This window comes from Ochotona curzoniae, unplaced genomic scaffold, assembly GCF_017591425.1.
Source record: "Ochotona curzoniae isolate NIBS_2020 unplaced genomic scaffold, NIBS_Ocur_1.0 scaffold_2453, whole genome shotgun sequence".
NCBI classification, from domain to species: domain Eukaryota; kingdom Metazoa; phylum Chordata; class Mammalia; order Lagomorpha; family Ochotonidae; genus Ochotona; species Ochotona curzoniae.
In genome coordinates, this window is record NW_024467094.1 from 21155498 (window position 1) to 21175338 (window position 19841).

At 42.9% G+C, this 19841-nt stretch overlaps 1 protein-coding gene across 9 annotated transcripts in view; it reads right to left on the minus strand.

Moving 5' to 3' along the window:
- Positions 1 to 19813, minus strand: part of RPS6KB1 (ribosomal protein S6 kinase B1) — a 39866-nt gene extending 20053 nt beyond the window's left edge. For 2 of the 9 annotated variants that reach the window (XM_041001499.1, XM_041001501.1), the window contains exons 1-4: positions 19537 to 19813; positions 7457 to 7506; positions 6085 to 6205; positions 4760 to 4828 (exon numbers count right to left, since the gene is read on the minus strand). In XM_041001499.1, coding sequence (XP_040857433.1) covers positions 4760 to 4828; positions 6085 to 6205; positions 7457 to 7506; positions 19537 to 19677 — 381 coding nt within the window. In that variant the 5' untranslated portion in view covers positions 19678 to 19813. Of the gene's footprint in view, positions 1 to 4759; positions 4829 to 6084; positions 6206 to 7456; positions 7507 to 13037; positions 13064 to 16843; positions 16862 to 19531 lie in introns of those variants that run through there. The other 7 variants (XM_041001496.1, XM_041001500.1, XM_041001493.1 and 4 more) reach the window with 7 other exon arrangements.
- Positions 19814 to 19841: the final 28 nt, after the last annotated feature.

Below are 19841 nucleotides of genomic sequence, written 5' to 3' on the forward strand. Positions count from 1 at the left end.
TTCTGACAGTTTCAGACTACTAGCCAGGTTACAAGAAAGAACTTCAAGAAGTGGTACCCTGGGGGGCGGGAGTTTGGGGGGGAATCCCAGTCTATACGAAATTACACCACATAATTCAAAATTCAAAATAAAAATATATTTAAAAAAAAGTAGGACCCAAAGGTGGACAAGCAAAAGGAGAAGCAAGGATCAAGGATCTGAGGTCTTAGCCAGAGGCCTAGAATGAAGAATAGTTAGCATACAAGCTCCTCTCCTCCTTACTAGAAAGAAAACCAAACACCCTCTTCTTTTCACTAAGGATAACTTGTCAAGAACATTTTTTTTTATTTTAAGATTTTTCGTTTATTTGAAAGGTAAAACTACAGAGAGAAGGAAAGACAGACAGACAATCACAGAGAATCCTCCATGTGCCAGTTCAGTTCACTCCCCAGTGCTGAGGCCAGTCGAGGCCAGAAGCCTGCACAGCAACATACTCTACTGTACCTAGCAAATGGAATGAATTACTTATTCCTCTTGGCCGCTACCTTCTTTCAACATCTCTGGAAAAAGCATTATTATAATGCCTTTAATTCTATATTGTTTCATATTTTTTTAATAATCAGTCACTTCAAAGAATCCTAAGAGGAAAGTCATATAGCACGTATTAATTTCAAACATAAAAGAAACTGACATTGAAAATATTTACATTGCTTTTTTCTTTTTAATTTATTCATTTTCATTGGAAAGTCAGACATACATAGAGGAGCAGAGATAGAGAGGAAGGTCTTCCATTTGATGATTCACTCCCCAAGTGACTGCAACAGCCAGTGCTGTGCTGATCTGAAGCCAGGAGCCAGGAACCTCCTCCGGGTCTCCCACGCTGGTGCAGGGTCCCAAGGCTTTGGGCCGTCCTCGACTGCTTTCCCAGGCCACAAGCAGGGAGCTGGATGGAAATTGGAGCTGCCAGCATCCATATGGTCCTCAGGGTGAGGACCCTAGCCATTAGGCCACGCTGCCGGGCCCCTACATGGCTTTTTAGGACTCTCATTAATGAAGTCACAGTTATAGTTACTCCTCAGCTTTTCAACTGAGGAGTTATTTCTATTACTTAAGCCAAAATTACAGGAAAGATAAGGACCAAAGAATCATAAACACTAAAATTTTTTTTAAATTACTTTCATCACTTCTTTAAGTATGTTACTCAGAGTTTTATAACAGGCATTGTGGAACGGTAGGTGAAGCTGTCACCTGCGAGTGTCTGGTTCGAGTCCCTTTTATTCCGCACTTTGAAGCCAGCTCCCTGCTAACGCTCCTGGGAGGCAGCAGACGATACATGATAGTCAAGTCCCCGCTGCCCATAAGGGAGGCCCAGGAGGTGTTTCTGGCTCCTGGCTCTGGCTGGCTCTGCACGAGCTGGGCTGCTGCACGTATCCAGAGTGAAACAGCACAGGGAAAACTCTTTTGAACTCTCTGTCACTTCACTTTTCAAATAATCAGAAGGAAAAGAAAATAAAAAACACATGGTCTATTTTCAGTAAAACTAGGAAACATGTCTGAAGCATCAAAACAAAAAAATGGGACCAAAGCAGTGGTGAATGTCTCAGAAGATCAAATCTACATGTCTATGAAACACACACACATACAAAAAATTGATTCCCTTCCCAAAATTTTGGCAAGATTTAAAAATTCCAGTGGGGGGCGGGGCAGGGAAGGAGGGAGGAAAAAAGGAAAGGAGGGAGGGACTCCCGTTCCAACTAGCCATCTTGTAGTACACTATGCACTTCCAATCAAGATTCCTGTGAAACAGCACATGATGGCTAAAGTACCCGAGTCCCTGGCACCCATACACAAGACCAGGAGACAGTTCCTGGCTTCTGGCTTCAGCCTGGCCCCAACCCAGCTACTGTGGCCACTTGGGGAAAAAGCATGTGGATGAAAACTCTATTTCTGTCTTGGTCTGTCATCCTGCCATGAAAATAAATAAGCCTGGGCCTGGTGCAGAAGCCTAGTGGCTAAAATCTCCTTGCATATATCAAGATACCAAATGGACACTGGTTCTAATTCCGGCTGATCCACTTCCCATCCACCTCCCTGCTTGTGACCTGGGAATGCAGCAGAGGATGGCCAAAAGCCTTGGGATACTGCACCCACATGGGAGACCTGAAAGAAGCTCTGGGTTCCTGGCTTCAGATTGGCTCGGCTCCGACCACTGTGGCCAATTAGGAAGTAAATTAGAGGATGGAAGAGCTTTCTCTCTGTTTCTTCTCTCTTTAAATCTGACTTCCCAATGGAAATAAATAAATATAAAATAAATAAGTAAATAAAATAAATAAATCTTAAGAAAAGAGAAGGAAAAAAATTAGACTCCTGAGTGCAGACATAAGAAAAAGGACAGATAAACGAAAATGTCCCCATCTCCACCAAGCCATAGAACGATGCTCAGATGAGGTATACTCTAGAAACAAGAATGAACGTTCTCACACAGATGTATCGAAGCATCTCATAAATATGTAAATTCTACACTTGTTACATTTTTTTCCTTAAAAAATAAAAATATAAAAGCAAAAAAAAAAAAGCTAAGATTCATGCTGAAAGTCTACACTTCATATCTCTTCTCTCAGCCAGCACCAGGATACTTTTTCCAGGAAAAACAATTATTCCTTTTTTTTTTCTTTTTTAAGATATTTATTTATTTGAAAGGCAGAGTTATAAGAAAGAGAGAGCGTCTTTCATTTCCTGCAGGCGGGCCGGGCTAAGGCCAGGAGCCAGGAGTTTTGTCCAGGTCCCCGCTGTAGGTGTAGGGCCCAAGCAATGGAAACATCTTCTGCTGCTTTCGCACATACGTTAGCAGGGAACTAGATCAGAAGTAGAGCAGCGAGGACTTGAACCAGCACCACTTGGAGAATGAAACACCTTTCTCAGCACTAATTCACCCCAGAAAAAAATCAAGGACACTGTTATTTGGAGGTTCTTGCTCAACTGCTGGCTAACCATATGACTGCCCTACAGACAGGCCTAGACACGAGGAACTTCTGATTTGCTTTTGAAAGTTCTGCTGTTAAATATCAACAATGAAGGACAGCAAGCATCTAGAATATACTTCTATCATGTAAGAGACAAAAATCAAAGTTTTTTTTGTTTGTTTTTTTAAAAAGGAACTCAGAAAAGACATGGGCATAGAATAAAAGAACATTTCAAAGTATATTGAAATTGAGCCCAGTGTGGTAACCTAGTAACTAAAAAGTCCTCACCTTGGACACCCAGGATCCCATATAGACAGGTTTTTTTTAAGATTTACTTTATTTTTATTGCAAAGTCAGATATATAGAGAGGAGGAGAGACAGAGAGGAAGATCCTCCATTGGATGATTCTCTCCCCAAGTGACTGCAACAGCCAGGCTGCACCGATCTGGAGCCAGGAGCTCTTCCAGGTCTCCCACATGTGTGCAGCAGGGTCCCAAGGCTTTGGGCTGTCCTCAACTGCTTTCCCAGTTGCCTGGGACTGTTGGAATTAGAACAGGCATCCTTATGGGATCCTGGCGCATTCAAGGTGAGGATTTTAGCCACTAGGTCACTACGCCAGGCCCATGGATGCCAGTTCTAATCCCGGTGGCCCCACTTTCCATCCAGCTCTGTTTGTGGTTTGGGATTTGGTCAAGGATGGCCCAAAGCCTCGAGACCCTGCTGCACACGTGGGAGACCCAACTAGCAGATAGAAAATCCCTCTTCTCCCTGGTTTTCGACCTTTTCTGTCGCTCTACCTTACAAATAAATGAATGCTACTGAAAAACCAGTAGTGGATGTGAAACATCCTTCTCTCTTTGCCTTTCAAATAAAATAAAAAACAATTTTAAAGTAAAAATAAAGTAGTAAGAGTGAAAGCAAGACACATCATGATAAAATTTTAGAATACTGGAATTACAGGAAAAAAAGTTATTATTAGGAAAAATAGACCATATTAGAAGGCAAACACCAGGAGAAACTCTCAGATACAGAAGAAAACAGAAGAAAAAATCTGAGTCAAAATGATTTTCAGCTTCAAAGCATTAACCTATCAAATACAAAGGTAAAATAAGGACATTTATCTTCACGCACCCCTTTCTCGGGGCATCTATCAGAATGAGGGAAGAAGGACACAAGTAAAGGCAAAGCTAAGGCTGAAGCACAGCACCCAGGAAACAAGGAATCTGTACTGAAGCAGCCAAAAGGACTGACGGACGGTGGCCACGTCAGAGTCCCGAAACGGCAGCAGGGCTGAGAACTGCCAAGTCGGAAGGCAGCGGGCAGATGGAAGGTTCCTAAAAGCACACCTCCAGGAAAACTGACGAAACTGATAGCTCACTCAATAAGTCCTACAAGAGAATAGCAGACAGACGGATGGTTTTCATTGTGATAGATGTGGGAAGACAAGAGTAGACTCAAAGAAAATGAACCAAAAAAGAGAGGACAGGAAAAAGGAACGGAGGAGCAAGAGAGATTAAAAGCCCTAGGTATTGTAACGGGAAGTGAATATAATTCTAATACCACAGAGGTAAAAAGAGAGCAGACGGTATTTATTGTTTAGAAATGCAGAGGCCAGAAATGACTAAATGAGTAACCTCAGAGAAGGATCAGAGCTCTTCTCTCTGTCCTCACTGAGCAGAAACACAACAGGAGTAAAAATAATAAAACATGTCTCATATTCCAAGGGCAATTACATTGGAAATACACTGATAATTATAAAGCAAAAGCTTATAGTAATTAAGAAAGTACAGTGGGGAAAGAAGAAAAGGAGGAATTACCTTTTTAAGCACCTTCATAGCAAATATTTTCCCAGTATTTGCTCCTGTTACTTTCCGTACTTGAAAAACCTATATTTAAAAACAAATGTTTGCATTATTAAAGGTCTGTCATAGTCCCTTAAACCTCAGTTATAAGAAACTCACAATACAGTAGTTTATACGCTTACAAAAATTATCTCCATGAAGGATTGTGTGCAAAAATTACACAAGATTTTCCTGTTTGGTCCACTGCCACCTAGTGGCAATACTCGGTAATAGTTGTATAATTATAAGCCTCCATGCTACTTTATGCATAAAATTCCAGTCTACCATGATCAGCATTCCCAGAAACACAATATCAAACTTAAAACTATAAAATAGCTCATAAATTTCTATTGTTGTATCATTCCTCTTGCTTCACATAAAACTACTTAATAACAGTTCATACGAAATTGCCATTTACCCACTCCTTAAAAGTTAATTATTAAACATTTTTGTACAACTCCTAAAATATGTGAGTTTCCAAGTGTATGTGTTATACATTCAAGATGATTTGAATATTTAGAATGTGTATCTAAGCCTGAGAATAAAATAGAAATGACAAGCTTTGTAAAAATTAACATATACAGTAGCATAAATAGTTCCCAAGAAAATTTACACCTAGCCATTCTCTATCTAAAGACAGAATTGAGATAACATCTTGCTTAAGATTAAGTTTAAATCATCAGACAGAAGATCTTCCTCTCTGTCTCTCCTCCTCTCTGTACATCTGCCTTTCCAATAAAATAAATAAATCTTTAAAAAAAAAAGATTAAGTTTAAATATTCTTTGACGGAACAAAGAAAGGAGAAGTCTTCAGTTAGAAAGCTTTGGGCAAAACTAAAGAAAACAATTTCAGCTTTCTTCTCCCTTGTAATACTCCTGGCAGCTTTCCTGTTTTTCCAGATACTGTTAAATCAGAAACCAATTCAGATTGAGGTCTCGGTAACAAACAACTCAATGTGCCACACCTCTTCAGAGGGTGCACTGGTTGGATGGTCCAAGTGCTTGCAAAGAGGACACCAATAATCCTTTGGCAACAGACTTAGCCTGGCATCATTTCCTATTTATTTATCCAACAAATACTGACTACCTATTAGCTGCCAGGCTTCTACATGTGTGGTATAAAGGAGAAAGAGGGAAAAGGGACCTTCTTCCATTCCTCAAACCATCCCAGCTAAGTGGTCATGGCCACATCTACCTTTTGTTGACGGCTAACAGAGATCAAAGATGACAACAGGAAGCAGAGCATAAAAATCAGTCTCCCCAAGACAGACAACAGTTCTCGTTTCAGAATCACTTCCTACCTTTCCATAGCCCCCTTTACCAAGTACCCGAAGTAGCTCAAAACATTCTGGTCTGATTTTTTCTGGCCCTCTGTTCACACTAGTTTCTGAGATTTCAAATTTCTCACAATGTTCCATGCCACTAGGAAGAAAAGCAAAACCAAAAGTAAATTTGTAAAAAGTTAAATAATCTTCTGCATATTGTTAGAAAGAAAAGAGAAATGTAATGCAGTTAAGTACATGAGAGCAAATTTGGTATTTGTGATCTAAGTCGTCCATGACACGGCGAGTCAACATTAGGTGTTTATCTGCCTTATTCACACAAAGTGCTCCTGATTAGCCTATAAGCACCACACCCCTAAACAAAGTTAGAAGTTTATTAAGTTGACGTAAGAAAAAAGTCTCCTAATCATTCACTTTAGTTCACTAAAAATGCCAGTAAGATCAGATATTATTCAACTTCATTTGGTAACTTCTGCAGAAAATCTAGGATCTATCTAAAAAGCACCCAATTACTTCATCCTGAAGCTACAAAAAATCTTGCTAATAAAACATCCACGCATCTTTTCATGTATAGCTTTCCTACCTAACAGTATGATGTAAAAACTCCAAAAGAAGTGGCAGCTCTGTCACCTACACGCCTTCCAGCATCCTTCTTTTCCAGCTCCCCATGTATCTAAGGCCTTTTATTAAAAGGCAGGACACAGAGCAGATTCCAAGATTTAATTCAAGTGTTTGGATGATGTACTGAAGCAAAACAAGCAGCAGTTGACTTTCTGGAGCATGTCTACAAGCTTTTCAATAACAAAATATTAGAAATGATGTCCTCGACATTAAATTTAAAAATTCTTAACCAGCTAAGACTCATATACAGTATACTGTTAAATGTGAATAAGTATCTTTAACTCAAAATCCAAACACGCTGAAGAACTCTGGCTATGTTATTATATCAGGGATCTTTGTGTGAAACTCAATAAACCAAGTCTATAAAATATGAACAGATGTTTAAAGACAGTTTATTGGAATCACATGATGGTCATGAGCTGGAACTGACAGACAGCATAGGGACGTGGCAGGAAAAGCCACTGCCTGCAGCGCCAGCATCCCATGTGGGTACTGCTTCAAGTCCCGCCTGCTCCGTTTCCATGCAGCTCTCTTTTAATGTGACTGGGAAAGCAGCAGAGAACAGCTCAAGTTGCCAGACCCCCGTGGGAAGCACCCACTTGGCAGCCTCATACCAGCCCAGCTCCAGACATTCCCATCACTTTGTGGTATGAACCAGCACATGGAAGATTTCTCTCTGACTCTCTCTCCTTCTTCCTCTCAAATAAATAAACTTTAAAAAGAAAGAAAAGAAAGGTAGCACAATGGAAATCTTTTCACATAAACTTACAGTTCATATGGTCCAACTCCCCCATGGTCCATGCTTTCATTTAACTGACCCTGAAAAATATGTTAAAGTTTTGGAAATAAATAATCTGAGAAACAGAAAATGTTTTAAAATTTATGATTTACCTCAAAACTGGAAGAGAATGGAATGAAAGAAGCTTAAAAATGTTTCTATACTCCAATAATAGGCAAATACAAATGTGAATAAAATAAACACTACCATAGGAATCTCAGTTTCAATTTTATATATTTCACTTTCAATTAGCAAACCAGTAGGCCACCGATCAGTGATCTAAAAACAAAACCAAGAGAATTTTATCTCTAAAAACTACATTTTAAAATATCTTTGTGTACTGTAAGTTCTATGAACAAGTTTTCAAATCAAGCAATTTACACAAAATACTGTTCTGCCATACTTCTAATATGCAGACTATTAGAATGCTAAGCAATAAGCTTACAGCAACCACAACTAGCCCAAGGCATGCAGTAAACAACACAGCTAATCAAGGCAAAACAACTACGTAGCACTCACACAGAAATCACGCTAGTTATACTTCCTTTTAATGTTTTATTCTTATTGGAAAGTCAGATTTACAGAGAGAAGCAGAGACAGAGAAAGATCTTCCATCCATTGGTTTACTCCTCAAATTGCTGCAAAAACTAGAACTTGATGGATCCGAAGTCAGGAGCCTGGAGGTTCTTCCAGGTCTCCCACACAGCTGCAACGTCTTGGGTCATCCTCAACTGCTTTACCGGGCAACCAGCAAGGAACTGGACGGAAGTGGAGCAGCTGGGATACAAACCAGCACCAATATGGGATCCCGGCGTATGCAAGGCAAGGACTTTAACCACTAGGCTACGGCACTAGGCTCCAACTATACATTTTTTCTGGACTTAAATAAGTGCAAAATTGGGATGGCACTGTGGTATAGTAGGTTAAGTGACTGTGCTGGTATCTCACAGTGGCGCTGGTCTGAGTCCCAGCTGCTCTACTTCCAAACCAGCTCTGTGCTAATGTGCCCAAGAAAGTAGCAGAGGATGGCCCACAGTCTTGAGACCCTGCGCCCATGTGAGAGACCCAGAAGCTTACGGCTCTTGGCTTTGGACCAACCCAGCTCTGGTCACTGCAGAAATTTGGGGAGTAAACCATTGGATTAAAGATTGTTGCCTCTCCTCTCTCTGTAAAATCTCCCTTTCAAATATAAACAAATATTTTTAAAAAGGGATGCAAAATTTAACAACAAAAAACCCAGACAACTCCATCTGAAACAGCATCAACACTAACAGAAAAAAAGTAAACAGAAATACAAGCTTATAATATTGAAAACTATAAAAATATTGCTGAAAAGAAAAAAAAATTTCACTTCCTGAAAACAAAAAATTTTAAAAGAACTAAAGAAATGGAAAGGTATTCCACGTTCATGAAGCAGAAGACGTAACACTTAACATAGCAATATGAACCAAATTGCTGCAAAAATTCAACTGAATCTTTTCAAAATTTGTTTTCTGGCAGAAACCGACAAGCTGATCTTAGGATTTATATAGAAGCTCTCACTTGTTTCTTCCTATTACTTTGCCTTGCACATAAAATAAATCTTTAGAAAAAAAAATTTATGGGGGCCCAGTGCTGTGGTGTAGCAAACCAAACCATTGCCCGCAACATCTACGTCCCATATGGGCACTGGTTCAAGTCCCAGCTGTCATTTCCCATCCAGCTCCCCGCCAGGGACCTGCAAAAGCAGTGGAACATGGACCAGCACTGGGCCCAAGCATGTATGTAAGAGAGCCAGAAGCTCCTAGCGTCTGTTTGACCAAGTCTAGTTTGCCACAGCCATTTGAGAAGTGAATCAGGGGAGAGAAAACCTATTTCTCTGTCTCTTCTCCCCTTTAACTCTGTCTTCCAAATAAACAAAATAAATAGTAAATATATATATATATATATATGGGGTGGAGGAGACAAAGACTAATGCAAATACCAGTTTAAGTTCCAGCTGCTCCATTTCTGACACAGCTCCTTGCTAGTGGCCTAAGGTAGGCAGTGGAAAACAGCCCGCGTGTCTGGGCTGCTGCATCCACATGGTAAAGCTAGAGGACACTCCTGACGTCGGACAAGCCCAGCTTCGGCCATTGCGGCCATTTGGGGAGTGAACCAGGGGAAGGGAGATCTCTTTCTGTGTTCCTCTCTACCTTTCAAATAAAAAAATAACTGAATCTTTTAAAAAATAAAGACTACTCAGAGAAATGAGAGACTGAGACCAGATGCACAGTACATATGTGTGTTCTATCTCTTGCCGTACGATATCTGCACCTCCTTTCAACTGTACCAGCAAGAAAGCCATCACCAGATACGGCTCTCTCTACACTGCATTCTAGAGCCATGGGACAAAACAAATTTCTTTTCCTTACAACTTAGGAGAAACTAATAAATCTGGACTTTGTGGTATAGCAGATAAAGCCACCCCATGTGACACCAGCATCCCACACGGGTGCCAGTTTGGGTCCTGGTTGCTTTACTTTGAATTCAGTTCCCTGCTAACAGCCTGGGAAAAACAGAAGATAGCTGTCCTTGCTAACCTTACCGGAGACCTGAATGAATTACTGGACCCTGGCTTCAGCCTGGCTCAGCCCTGACCACTGTAACAACCTGAGGAATGAACTAGTGGATGTCGAGATTTCTGTATCTCCTTTGGACTCTTCAAACACACAAATACATCTTTATAAATAATTAAATAAGTTCCTAAAAAGATTCATTTATTTTTATTGCAAAGTCAGATATACAGAGAGGAGGAGAGACAGAGAGGAAGATCATGACAGAGAAGATGATTCAGTCCCCAAGTGACCACAATGGCTGGAGCTCAGCCAACCCAGAGCCAGGAGCCAGGAGCTTCCTTCAGGTCTCCCACACGGGTGCAGGATCCCAAGGCTTTGGGTCATTCTCCACTGCCTTTCCAGGCCACAAGCAGGGAGCTGGATGGGAAGCAGGGTTGCCGGGATTAGAACTGGTGCCCATACAGGATCCAGGTGCATGCAAGGCAAGGATCCTAGCACCTAGGCTACTTCTCCGGGCGCCAATTAATTTTTAAAGACTTATGTAGCATCGCAAGGGACCCATGAAAACTGTATTCACAAACCTCCCCAAAACTCATAGAAACAACCTAAATGAACTTCAACTGGCCAATGCATAAACAAAATGCTTGGGGCTCATGCAGTGGCATATAAAGCTAATCTTACACCTGTGGTGTCAGTGCCCCACATGGGTGCTGGTTCAAGCCCATGCACATGGGAGACCAAGAGGAAACCTCTGGCTCCTGGCTTTGGATTGGATCAGCTCTGACCATGGGGACAATCTGGAGAGTGAAAGAACAGATACAGGATCTCTGTCTCTCCCTTTCTCTCTGTAATTCTGACTTTCCACTTAAATAATTTTTTTTAATGTAGTACATTCACAGAATGGAAAACTGACTATAAAAAGCAAATGAAATACTAATACAACATAAATGATTCTCAAAAAGATATTCAGTGAAAAAAGTCAGACGCAAAAGGCCATATCCTGTGTGATTCTATTTCTATGAAATAAGTCTACAGAGACAAGAAGTAGATTAGTGATTCCCTAGAGCTAGGAGCAAGAAAAAAGTTCAACGTTTCTTATCAAAGTGTTGGAAGTATTCTAAAACTCAGTGTAGTGATAGTTGTATAGTTCTATAAATATACTAAAAGCAACGGAATTATAGAAACGAAACAACAAAACTCAACAGCAGAAATTCAGTTTCTAATATTACAAAGTCCAGTTTTAAAATGAGTGTTGTAGACTACACTGTGATTGTCTCAGTTTACACAAAAGGGTGTCACTTCACTGCCGACAGGCTCAGGTGGCCAGCTGGCCCAGCAGTGAAACATGGGTTCCGGAGCCTGCATCCTACAGAGGCGTGATGGGGGTCAGTGCTCGGCTTTCCTCCCAGCTGGAGCTCCTGCAGAGGCAGCAGTGACTAGAAGCTACAGAGGGGGTCTGGACTGGGTTCCCAGCTCCATGCCGAGGCCACTGGGAACATCTGAAATTAATTCAGTAACGAAAAAGAAAACGGGCTTGTAAAGCAACAGACATTTATTAAGCCATCAGTGTCAAAATTCTAGCTCGGATCTCCCTTCAGTGGTACCAGTACACAATCAAGAAGCATAATGAAGACTGGTTACATTTTTATAGTAGTTCAAATAATACCTTCTCCTATGCACACACATACACACATGTGCATGTACACACACACACACTTTGTGATAATTTCCTCATACTGTGAACAAGTCAAAATGATGTGTAATGCCAGGAAGTCAGCTTCAGGACTAGGCTGAGGAAATTGGATGGAGCATCAACGAAAAACACATTTCTCACAGTTTCAAATAGGTAAAGTTTCTTTGGGGAGGGTGGAGTGGGGAGGGTTTATGGCAGGGCTTTGGTCTCCATATAATCACCTGTGATGGCTTCGTTTTAAAGACAAAAGACTAACTTCTATGTCATAAAAGTGCTATTACATAATTGTTTTTTCTTTAATGTTAGTTTTATTTAATTCCAAATTAAAGACCACAGTAGTTAATAGCGAGGCATGCGTGGAAGCCACCTCACACGCTACAGCCCGTGGCTATGTTTCATTTCTGGAGCTCACCAGGCCTGTAATGCCACCCACACCTCTGCTTCTAATTCCCCACCGTTACATCTGGAGAAGCATTTGAGGCACAATCCTTTTCTGCTTTCAGTGTTATCTGCAGGTAAGTTTCATACCAGAACCACGAAACTAACATTACATAATGCATACTGACAAGACTCTTGGATGGGAAACTCTTCATTCAGAAGTTTTGGCTGCCTCAACCTTTCTGACCCACCCAGTGCATTCTCAGTGTGTCACTCTCACATTGCTCACCTAGGGACTCTGTAAGACAAGCAAACTAGCACTCAGCAATGACTGCTTGCAAAGTTTTAAGCTAAAAGGTGTATGTTTATGGTAGTACAGCTAAAGGCCTGATGAAATCATCTTAAAAAATTGTAACAAATTGTTCCACAAAGTGTGAAATTACTCTCAACCCAGAAATTCATTAAGTCAATCCTCTATCTATCTGGCCATTCAGACATTTTCTTGTAAGATTCAGTAATTCAGGTGAATTAGGAGAAACAAGCAAACCTTGCCCAAAATCTTGAGCTATTTAGCAGTAGTTTCTCAGGTGGAAGTTTAGCCCAGCAGTTAAGACATTGGCATCTTGGAGTCAGTGCTGTGGTAGTGCAAATAAAGCTGCCACCTGCAATCCTAGCATTCCATCCATATAGGTCCCAGTTTGTGTCTCAGCTGCTCCATTTCTGATCCAGCTTCCTGCAAATGACCTAGCAAAAGCAACAGAAGATATCCCAAATGCTTGGGCTCCTGTATCCACATGCGAGAGCTGGAAGAAGCTCCCAGCTCCTGGCTCCAATCTGGTCCAGCCCAGCTATTGCTACTATTTGCCAAGTGAACTAGCAAATGAAAGATCTCTCTCTACATATAACTCTTTCAAATATATAAATTTTAAAAAAGAAAAACAAACATGCTAGCATCTTAGAGTACCTGGGTTCAATTCCTGACTCCAGCTTCCTGCTGATGTAGATCCTGGGAAGAAAGTAATTTGGTTACAGGAGATCTGGATTGAGTTCCCAGCTCCTGACCCCCAAGCCCAGCTCTGTCTCAGCCATTCTGGATTTATGGGGAGTGACTAGTGGGTTTTTAAATAACCACTACTTCATGGTATTATAAACTAATTACTGATAATGAGGTTTTTTTCCTGTAATTTTTCATAATCATGAATATCTGAGTGTATTACCCAAATACTTTTAAAAAAACATTGTTTACATAGTTGAGAGGGATGCACACACATGTGGGTCTCCGACTAGGGTGGGGAGGGTTGAGGCATGGAGGAAGGTGATTGGGACAAAGTTTCAAAATTCATTTCCCTCCTGGGTCTGGGGAGGGGGCGGTAAGGAGAAGGGGCCGTGGCTTGCTGTCAAACTACATCAGCACCTGAGGATGGAGGAAAGTCATTTGATGACATCTTAGAGACCCCAACACGGAGAAGAGTGCTACAAGGGAGTTCCTGGGGCGGTTTTGAGAGTTCTGTCTGGGACACCATCAACTTCATTGCCCTGGGGTTGAGAAAATCTTTCCAAAATACCCTTTGTTTTTAAAATATTTAACTTTCTGCTTAGTAAAACCTGATATCCCAATCTTAAACTCGCACAACATGCCTTAGCAATTATTTCAAACCTTGAATTAGTAGAAGGGATTTTAAAAACTGCATTACAACTGTCGACTCTTTTAGTAACACAGAAAGCAGAAAAGCATCCAAGATTTTCAGAGTCTGATGAAACTCTCTGTATGAAAACTGTCCCTTGGATTTAACTCACCACCCCAAACGATAGCATAACCAGAGAAATGAGAGGCAAACAGGAAAGACACCTTTCTGTGCCAACCCCTCCTCCCGGAAAAACCTCGTACTCTTTGGTTTTAATGCATTCCTCTGAAGTTCTCAACCAGGATCTGTTTTTAGTTAGACATCCAACTTTATCCACAAACATCAGTTTAGTTTTCATCTTTATTCCCAAAGTCATATAAATATTATATGCACTAAAACAGTACATAGTAATTCAGTAAAACATCTAAAAAGGTGTGTGTGTGTATATATCAATGCATTTAACAAAAAAGTAAAATAATAAAATAGGGGCAGATACTTAGGACAGTACTTACAATGCAACTTGATATGCTTCCATCCACTGTCAAGAGTATCTGCGTTCAGGTCCTAACCATGATTTCACTTTCAGCTTCCTGGGAAGCAGCAGACAACAGCTCAAGGACTGCAGTCCCTGTCATCTACCTGGAGACCAGGTTCCTGGCTTCAGCTCAGGCCTGGTCCGGATGTTAGGACCTCTGGGGGAGTAAACTAGTGTTTGAACGATCTGTCTCTGAATCTCTACTTTCCAAGTAAAATGACTTAAAAACGGGCTGGTGTGGTGTTACGAGTTAGGACACCACCTAAAAAGTCAGCATTCCCCTGTGGACACCAGCTGGACTCACAGCTGCTCCACTTACCATCCGGCTCCTGGTAATGCCCTTGGGAGGGCAGCCAAGGATGATCCAAGTCCTCAGGCCTATGCTCCCACATGGGGGACCCGGAGGAAACTCCTGGCTTCAACCTGACAACCCCCTGGCCACTGCAGCCACTTGGGGAGTGAATCAACATGTGGAAGATCTCTCTCTCCCTCTCAAAGAAGAAGAGAAGATCCCAATCACACAATTAAAAAAATAAACTTCATTATGCTACAGCTCTAAAAACACAGTGCTGTAATTTAACTGAATTTATTAAGTCTTTAAGACTTGAGGGTATATCTGAATGGTTGCGTGGCAATGAGTAACACTAGCAAGCTGTATTTCCATGAATTAGCCAGCTGTTTATTATGCCAGGACATCTTGAGAGCACTTTACTAGGACTGGCACAATGACTCAACTAGATAAATCCTCACCTTGCAAGTGCTGGGATCCCATATGGTGCCAGCTAGTGTCCCGGCTGCTCCCCTTCCCAATTAGCTCCATATTTATGGCCTGGAAACGCAGTGGATGATGACCCAAAGCCTTGGTACCTTGCACCACATGGGAGATGAGGAAGAGGTTTCAGGCTCTTGGCTTCAAATCAGCTCAGCTCAGGCCATTGCAGCCACTTGGGAAGTGAACCACAGGATGCAAGATGTTTTTTTCTGTTTCTCCTTCTCTCTGTAAATTTGCCTTTCCAATAAAACTTAAAATCTGTAAAAGATTCATTTTTCTTTATTTATAAAGATTCATTTATTTTTATTGGAAAGGCAGATGAGGAGAGACAAAAAGAAAGATTTTCCATCCACTGATTCACTTCCCAAGCAGCCACAACCGCTGAAACTGAGCTGATCTGGAGCTAGGAGTCAGGAGGCTCATCCAGGTCTCCCACATGGGTGCAGAGTCCCAAGGCTTTGGGCCATCCTCAACTGCCTTCCCAGGCCACAAGCAGGGAGCTGGATGGGAAGTGGGGCCACCGGGATTAGAACCGGAGCCCATTTGGGAACCCAGTGTGCAAGCACTTTAGCCATTAGGCTACTGCACTGGGCCCATCTTTTTTTCTTTTAAAGAGTATTTTATCTACACCTTTATCATATAACTTATTTTTACAGAGAAGACGGAAGTGTCAGAGAAATTAAGCCATTTACTCCAGGTAACATAGTATGGCTAAAGGAATCTGAATTCACTTTCTTTTTTTTTTTTTTTAAGATTTATCTATTTTTATTGGAAAGGCAGATATACAGAAAGGAGGAGAGACAGAGAGAAAGATCTTCTGTCCAATGGTTCACTCCCTAACTGGTTGCAACGGCCGGAACTGAGCCAATCTGAAGCCAGGAGCCAGGAACTCTTCCGGGTCTCCCACACGGGTGCAGGGTCCCAAGGCTTTGGGCCATCCTCGACTGCTTTCCCAGGCCACAAGCAAGGTGCTGGATGGGAAGCAGGGTTGCCGGAATTAGAACCGATGACCATATGGGATCCAGGCATGTGCAAGGCGAGGACTTCAACCACTACACTATCGCGCTGGGCCCTGAATTCACTTTCAACATACCACAAAGGCACGTTATGATCAGCAGATACAATAAAGAATCTGTGGTAGGCTTGGCATTAGCCTAGTGGTCCTCGACTTTAACACAATGGAATCCCATATGGGCACTAGCTCTAATTCTAGCTGCCCCACTTCCCATCCAGCTTCCTTCCTGTGGTCTGGGAAAGCAGCTGAGGAAGGCCCAAAGCGTTGGGTCCCTGTACCCCAATGGGAGACCTGAAAGAAACTCCTGGCTCCTGGCTTCATATCGGCTCAACTCTGGCTGCTGCGGAGCTGAGAGTAAGTAAACCAGTGGACAGAAAATCTTTCTGTATATCTGCCTTTCCAATAAAAGTAAACAAATCTCAAAAAAAAAAAAAAAAGAGAGAGAGAGAGAGAGAGAATCTGTGATGCCATGTGTTTGGCCTAGTGGCTAAGACATCAATTAGATCACCACATCCCACACACGTCTGAGTTCAAGACCTGCCTCTGGCTCCTGCTTCAAGCTTCCTGCTTAGAGCAACCCCTGGAGACGTCAATGACTCAAGTAGTTGTGTTCCTGTCACCAGACATTGTGGGCATTTGCAAAGTGAACCAGCAAACGAGATCTGTGGGTACATATATTTGTTTCTATTCTCAAATAAATTAACAATGATTTTTTTGAAAAAAGCATCTGCACAGGGACAGGTGTTGTGGCAAAGCAAGTGAAGTCATTAGGTTCATACAGGCGTACATCCTGGTTCTACGCCCACCTACCCTGCTAATGTACCTGGGAAGCAGCAGATGATGGTCCACATACTTGGGTTCCTGTCACCCACACAAGAGACCCAGATGTTGCTCCTGGCTCCTGGTTTGGGCACGGCCCAGTCCTGGCTGTTGTGGGCATCTGGGGGAATGAATCAGAATATGAAAGATCTCTCCTCCTTCTCCCCCTCCATCCTTTTCTCTCTCTTTGTATGTGTCTGTATGACTGCTTCTGAAAAAAAAGAAACCTTATAAAACAAAACAAAAAAATGTTGTGCAATGAAATGTGCTGAATTGAATCAAAAAGCACTATCGCAATGATCTTTCTAGTCTATGCCTCAATTCCCTATTAAATGAAGACCTGGAGAGGGCATCTGACCTAACAGGTTAAGACGCCTTCGGGGACTCTTAGGACCCATCCCATAGTGCCCAGCTTCCAATGCCACTCTCAGTGCCAGGGTTCTGGGCTAAGGCACACCCAAGGAAGCAGCAGGAGACCGCTTGAGTACTTAGGTTCCTGCCTTCCATGTGGCCGTTCTGATCAAGTTCCCAGCTCCAGCCTGTCCAAGCCCCAACTATCACAGCTATTTGCTGAACAGACCAGCAGATGGGAGCACTATCTCTCTGCTTCTCAAACAAAACTTACTTTAAAAATTAAGGCATAAAGCTACTCTGACATACACTGATGCCCCCCCCCAAAACCTGATGTAATAATTACATACTCACAATAAAAAGTATCAGATTTTCTAATACTTCAAATTTCTCTATTTCATGACTAAACAGGTTTATTTCAAAGTACTTCGGATGTCACTTGAATCTCTTGGGTTGTCAAGCCCATCCCACTCAACCCTTTTCCCTTGAATAACACCTTCAAAAGAAACATACTCAATTCCAAAAGCACTGTTAAGTAAAATATGTTTTACTGAAGACTACTCCTCAAAATATTTTTAATTACGTCTGGTCCTTCCCCCAAAGCTCCACTCTTTCCCCCAGTGGACACACTGCTTTCCTATCCCACCAACTCTTCTAAGCCCTTTCCCACCTCCTCTCAAAATTCTACTTTTCCAGCACAACAATAGCCCAGGAGAGGCCAAGAGGGGAACACCTACTGTTGCTGAAACACAGCAACAAAGTGAGAACAACAATGGGGTCCGTGCGCATTGCAGGAATCAACCCAAAGGAGGAAACCTGAAAGGTCCAACAAAGGAAGACATAAAGCAAACTTCCCACGCCGTTTTCCCTGCCGCCCTGTTCCAAAGCCACTGCCATATGGAACCGATATAGGCAACTAGAACAGGAGATAATGAAAGCAATTGCATATTTGTTTCAAATTCTACTTACTGTATCACTGTGGAAAATTAAGAAGCTAGCTGAACTTTCACATGAAAGCATATCTCAAAGCACACCTTTCAAACGGTGTGATTTGGATTTAGACTTCTTTGACTAGGAAAAGACCAGTATTCTTTTAAAGTGTTCAAGATTTTTTATGAGATGTCCCTTTTGCCAGCAGCAGGGAACAATTTACTTGCTGGCATTAGAAAACTGAGGGGTTAGCAAGGAAAAAGGACTCCACCCCCATACACACACACACACACACACACACACACACACACACGCACACACACGCAGCAAGGACAGAAGGTATCTGATATGTCCTTCATTCACGCCTTCCTACGGACAATGGCACTTACACCCTAAATCACCCTAAGGTTATCTCCGTCCACAACCAGTGATTTTGTAAGACGACATCACTTCCGAACTCTAAGTGCAATTTGTGATTTTTCTAATAAATTTATCTTCGAAGAAATGACTGACAGTCCATAAAGCAAGACAAACTATGAAGACGGCAAAGCTAGAACCAAGCTGTGCATTAGGAAAAGCAATTCTAAATTTAGCACCCCAAATTACAGCAAGGAAAGCCCTTACACCACTCTTCACAAGTCTCAGTTCAAGCAATTTATTTTTGGCAAGTCAAATCACAGCTGTCAACACTGTTTTTTTTCCACCCCAAAATTACATAAATTATTCTGGAAAAAAAATACACATCTTCAACTAGGGGGAAAAGTTAAGGTACACACGCCGTGTGTCATCATAAATCATTTTTTTTAAAAAAGCGGCACACAGAAGGGGGTTTTAACATATATCAAACACTGGAAGATGCGGCAGAGCCCCTTTGCTCCCGAAATAAAACTCCCGGCGGTTGTAACAGCAGCGGCAGCGCTACTCCCGACAGAAGTTTTCAGCTGTCACTTCTAACAGCTGAACGCTGCCTAGGAGAGAGCGACAGCGCGAGAAGCGAGGCGTTTGTCGGCGGAGGTCTAAACACTGCACGCTTGAAATCTTCTACCGAAGGGAAACCCTTCCGCACTTCACCTGCACTTACGGGACACCGGGTCAGCGCAGCACCCGCTGCCCTCCACACACGCTCCGACAGCCCCTGGGAAGTGACCACGCGCGCCCGCTCTCCTTCCCCTCCGCACGCCCGGGGAACCGCGGCGCGCGCCCTGCACCTGCGAGCCCCGCGGAGGCCTCGCACACCTAGGGCCGGGCTGCCCCGCCCGCTCCCCGCCTCCGGCCGCGCGGCGCCCCGGCTCCACCCGCAGGCTCCTCGCGCCCTCCCGGGGCTCCGCGCTCCAGCGAGCCCCGGGCTTGCTGGGCGCGCGCCGCCGCCCCGGCCCTGTCACTGGGGGCCCCCCACCCCGGGACCCCGGGCCTCACCCCTTCCTCCAGCTCATCCTCAGAGCCCGCGTCCTCTGGCTGGTCCAGGTCTATGTCAAACACTCCAGCCATGTCCTCAGCTTCCCTGTCTCGGAAGTCAGGCGCTGGGTAAAAGCCGTCCCGCTTCCGTCGTCGCCTCATGGGCCCGGACCCGCCGCAGCCACAGCCGCCGATGCCGCCATCACCGGCTGCTTAGGCTCAGTGCGTCTGCGCCTAGGCCCTAGACTGGCTCCTCAAGTTCAGCGCTGGCGCATGCGTATAGAGATCTGTGAAGTCGAACTGTGGGCAGGAGACATGCGTAGAAC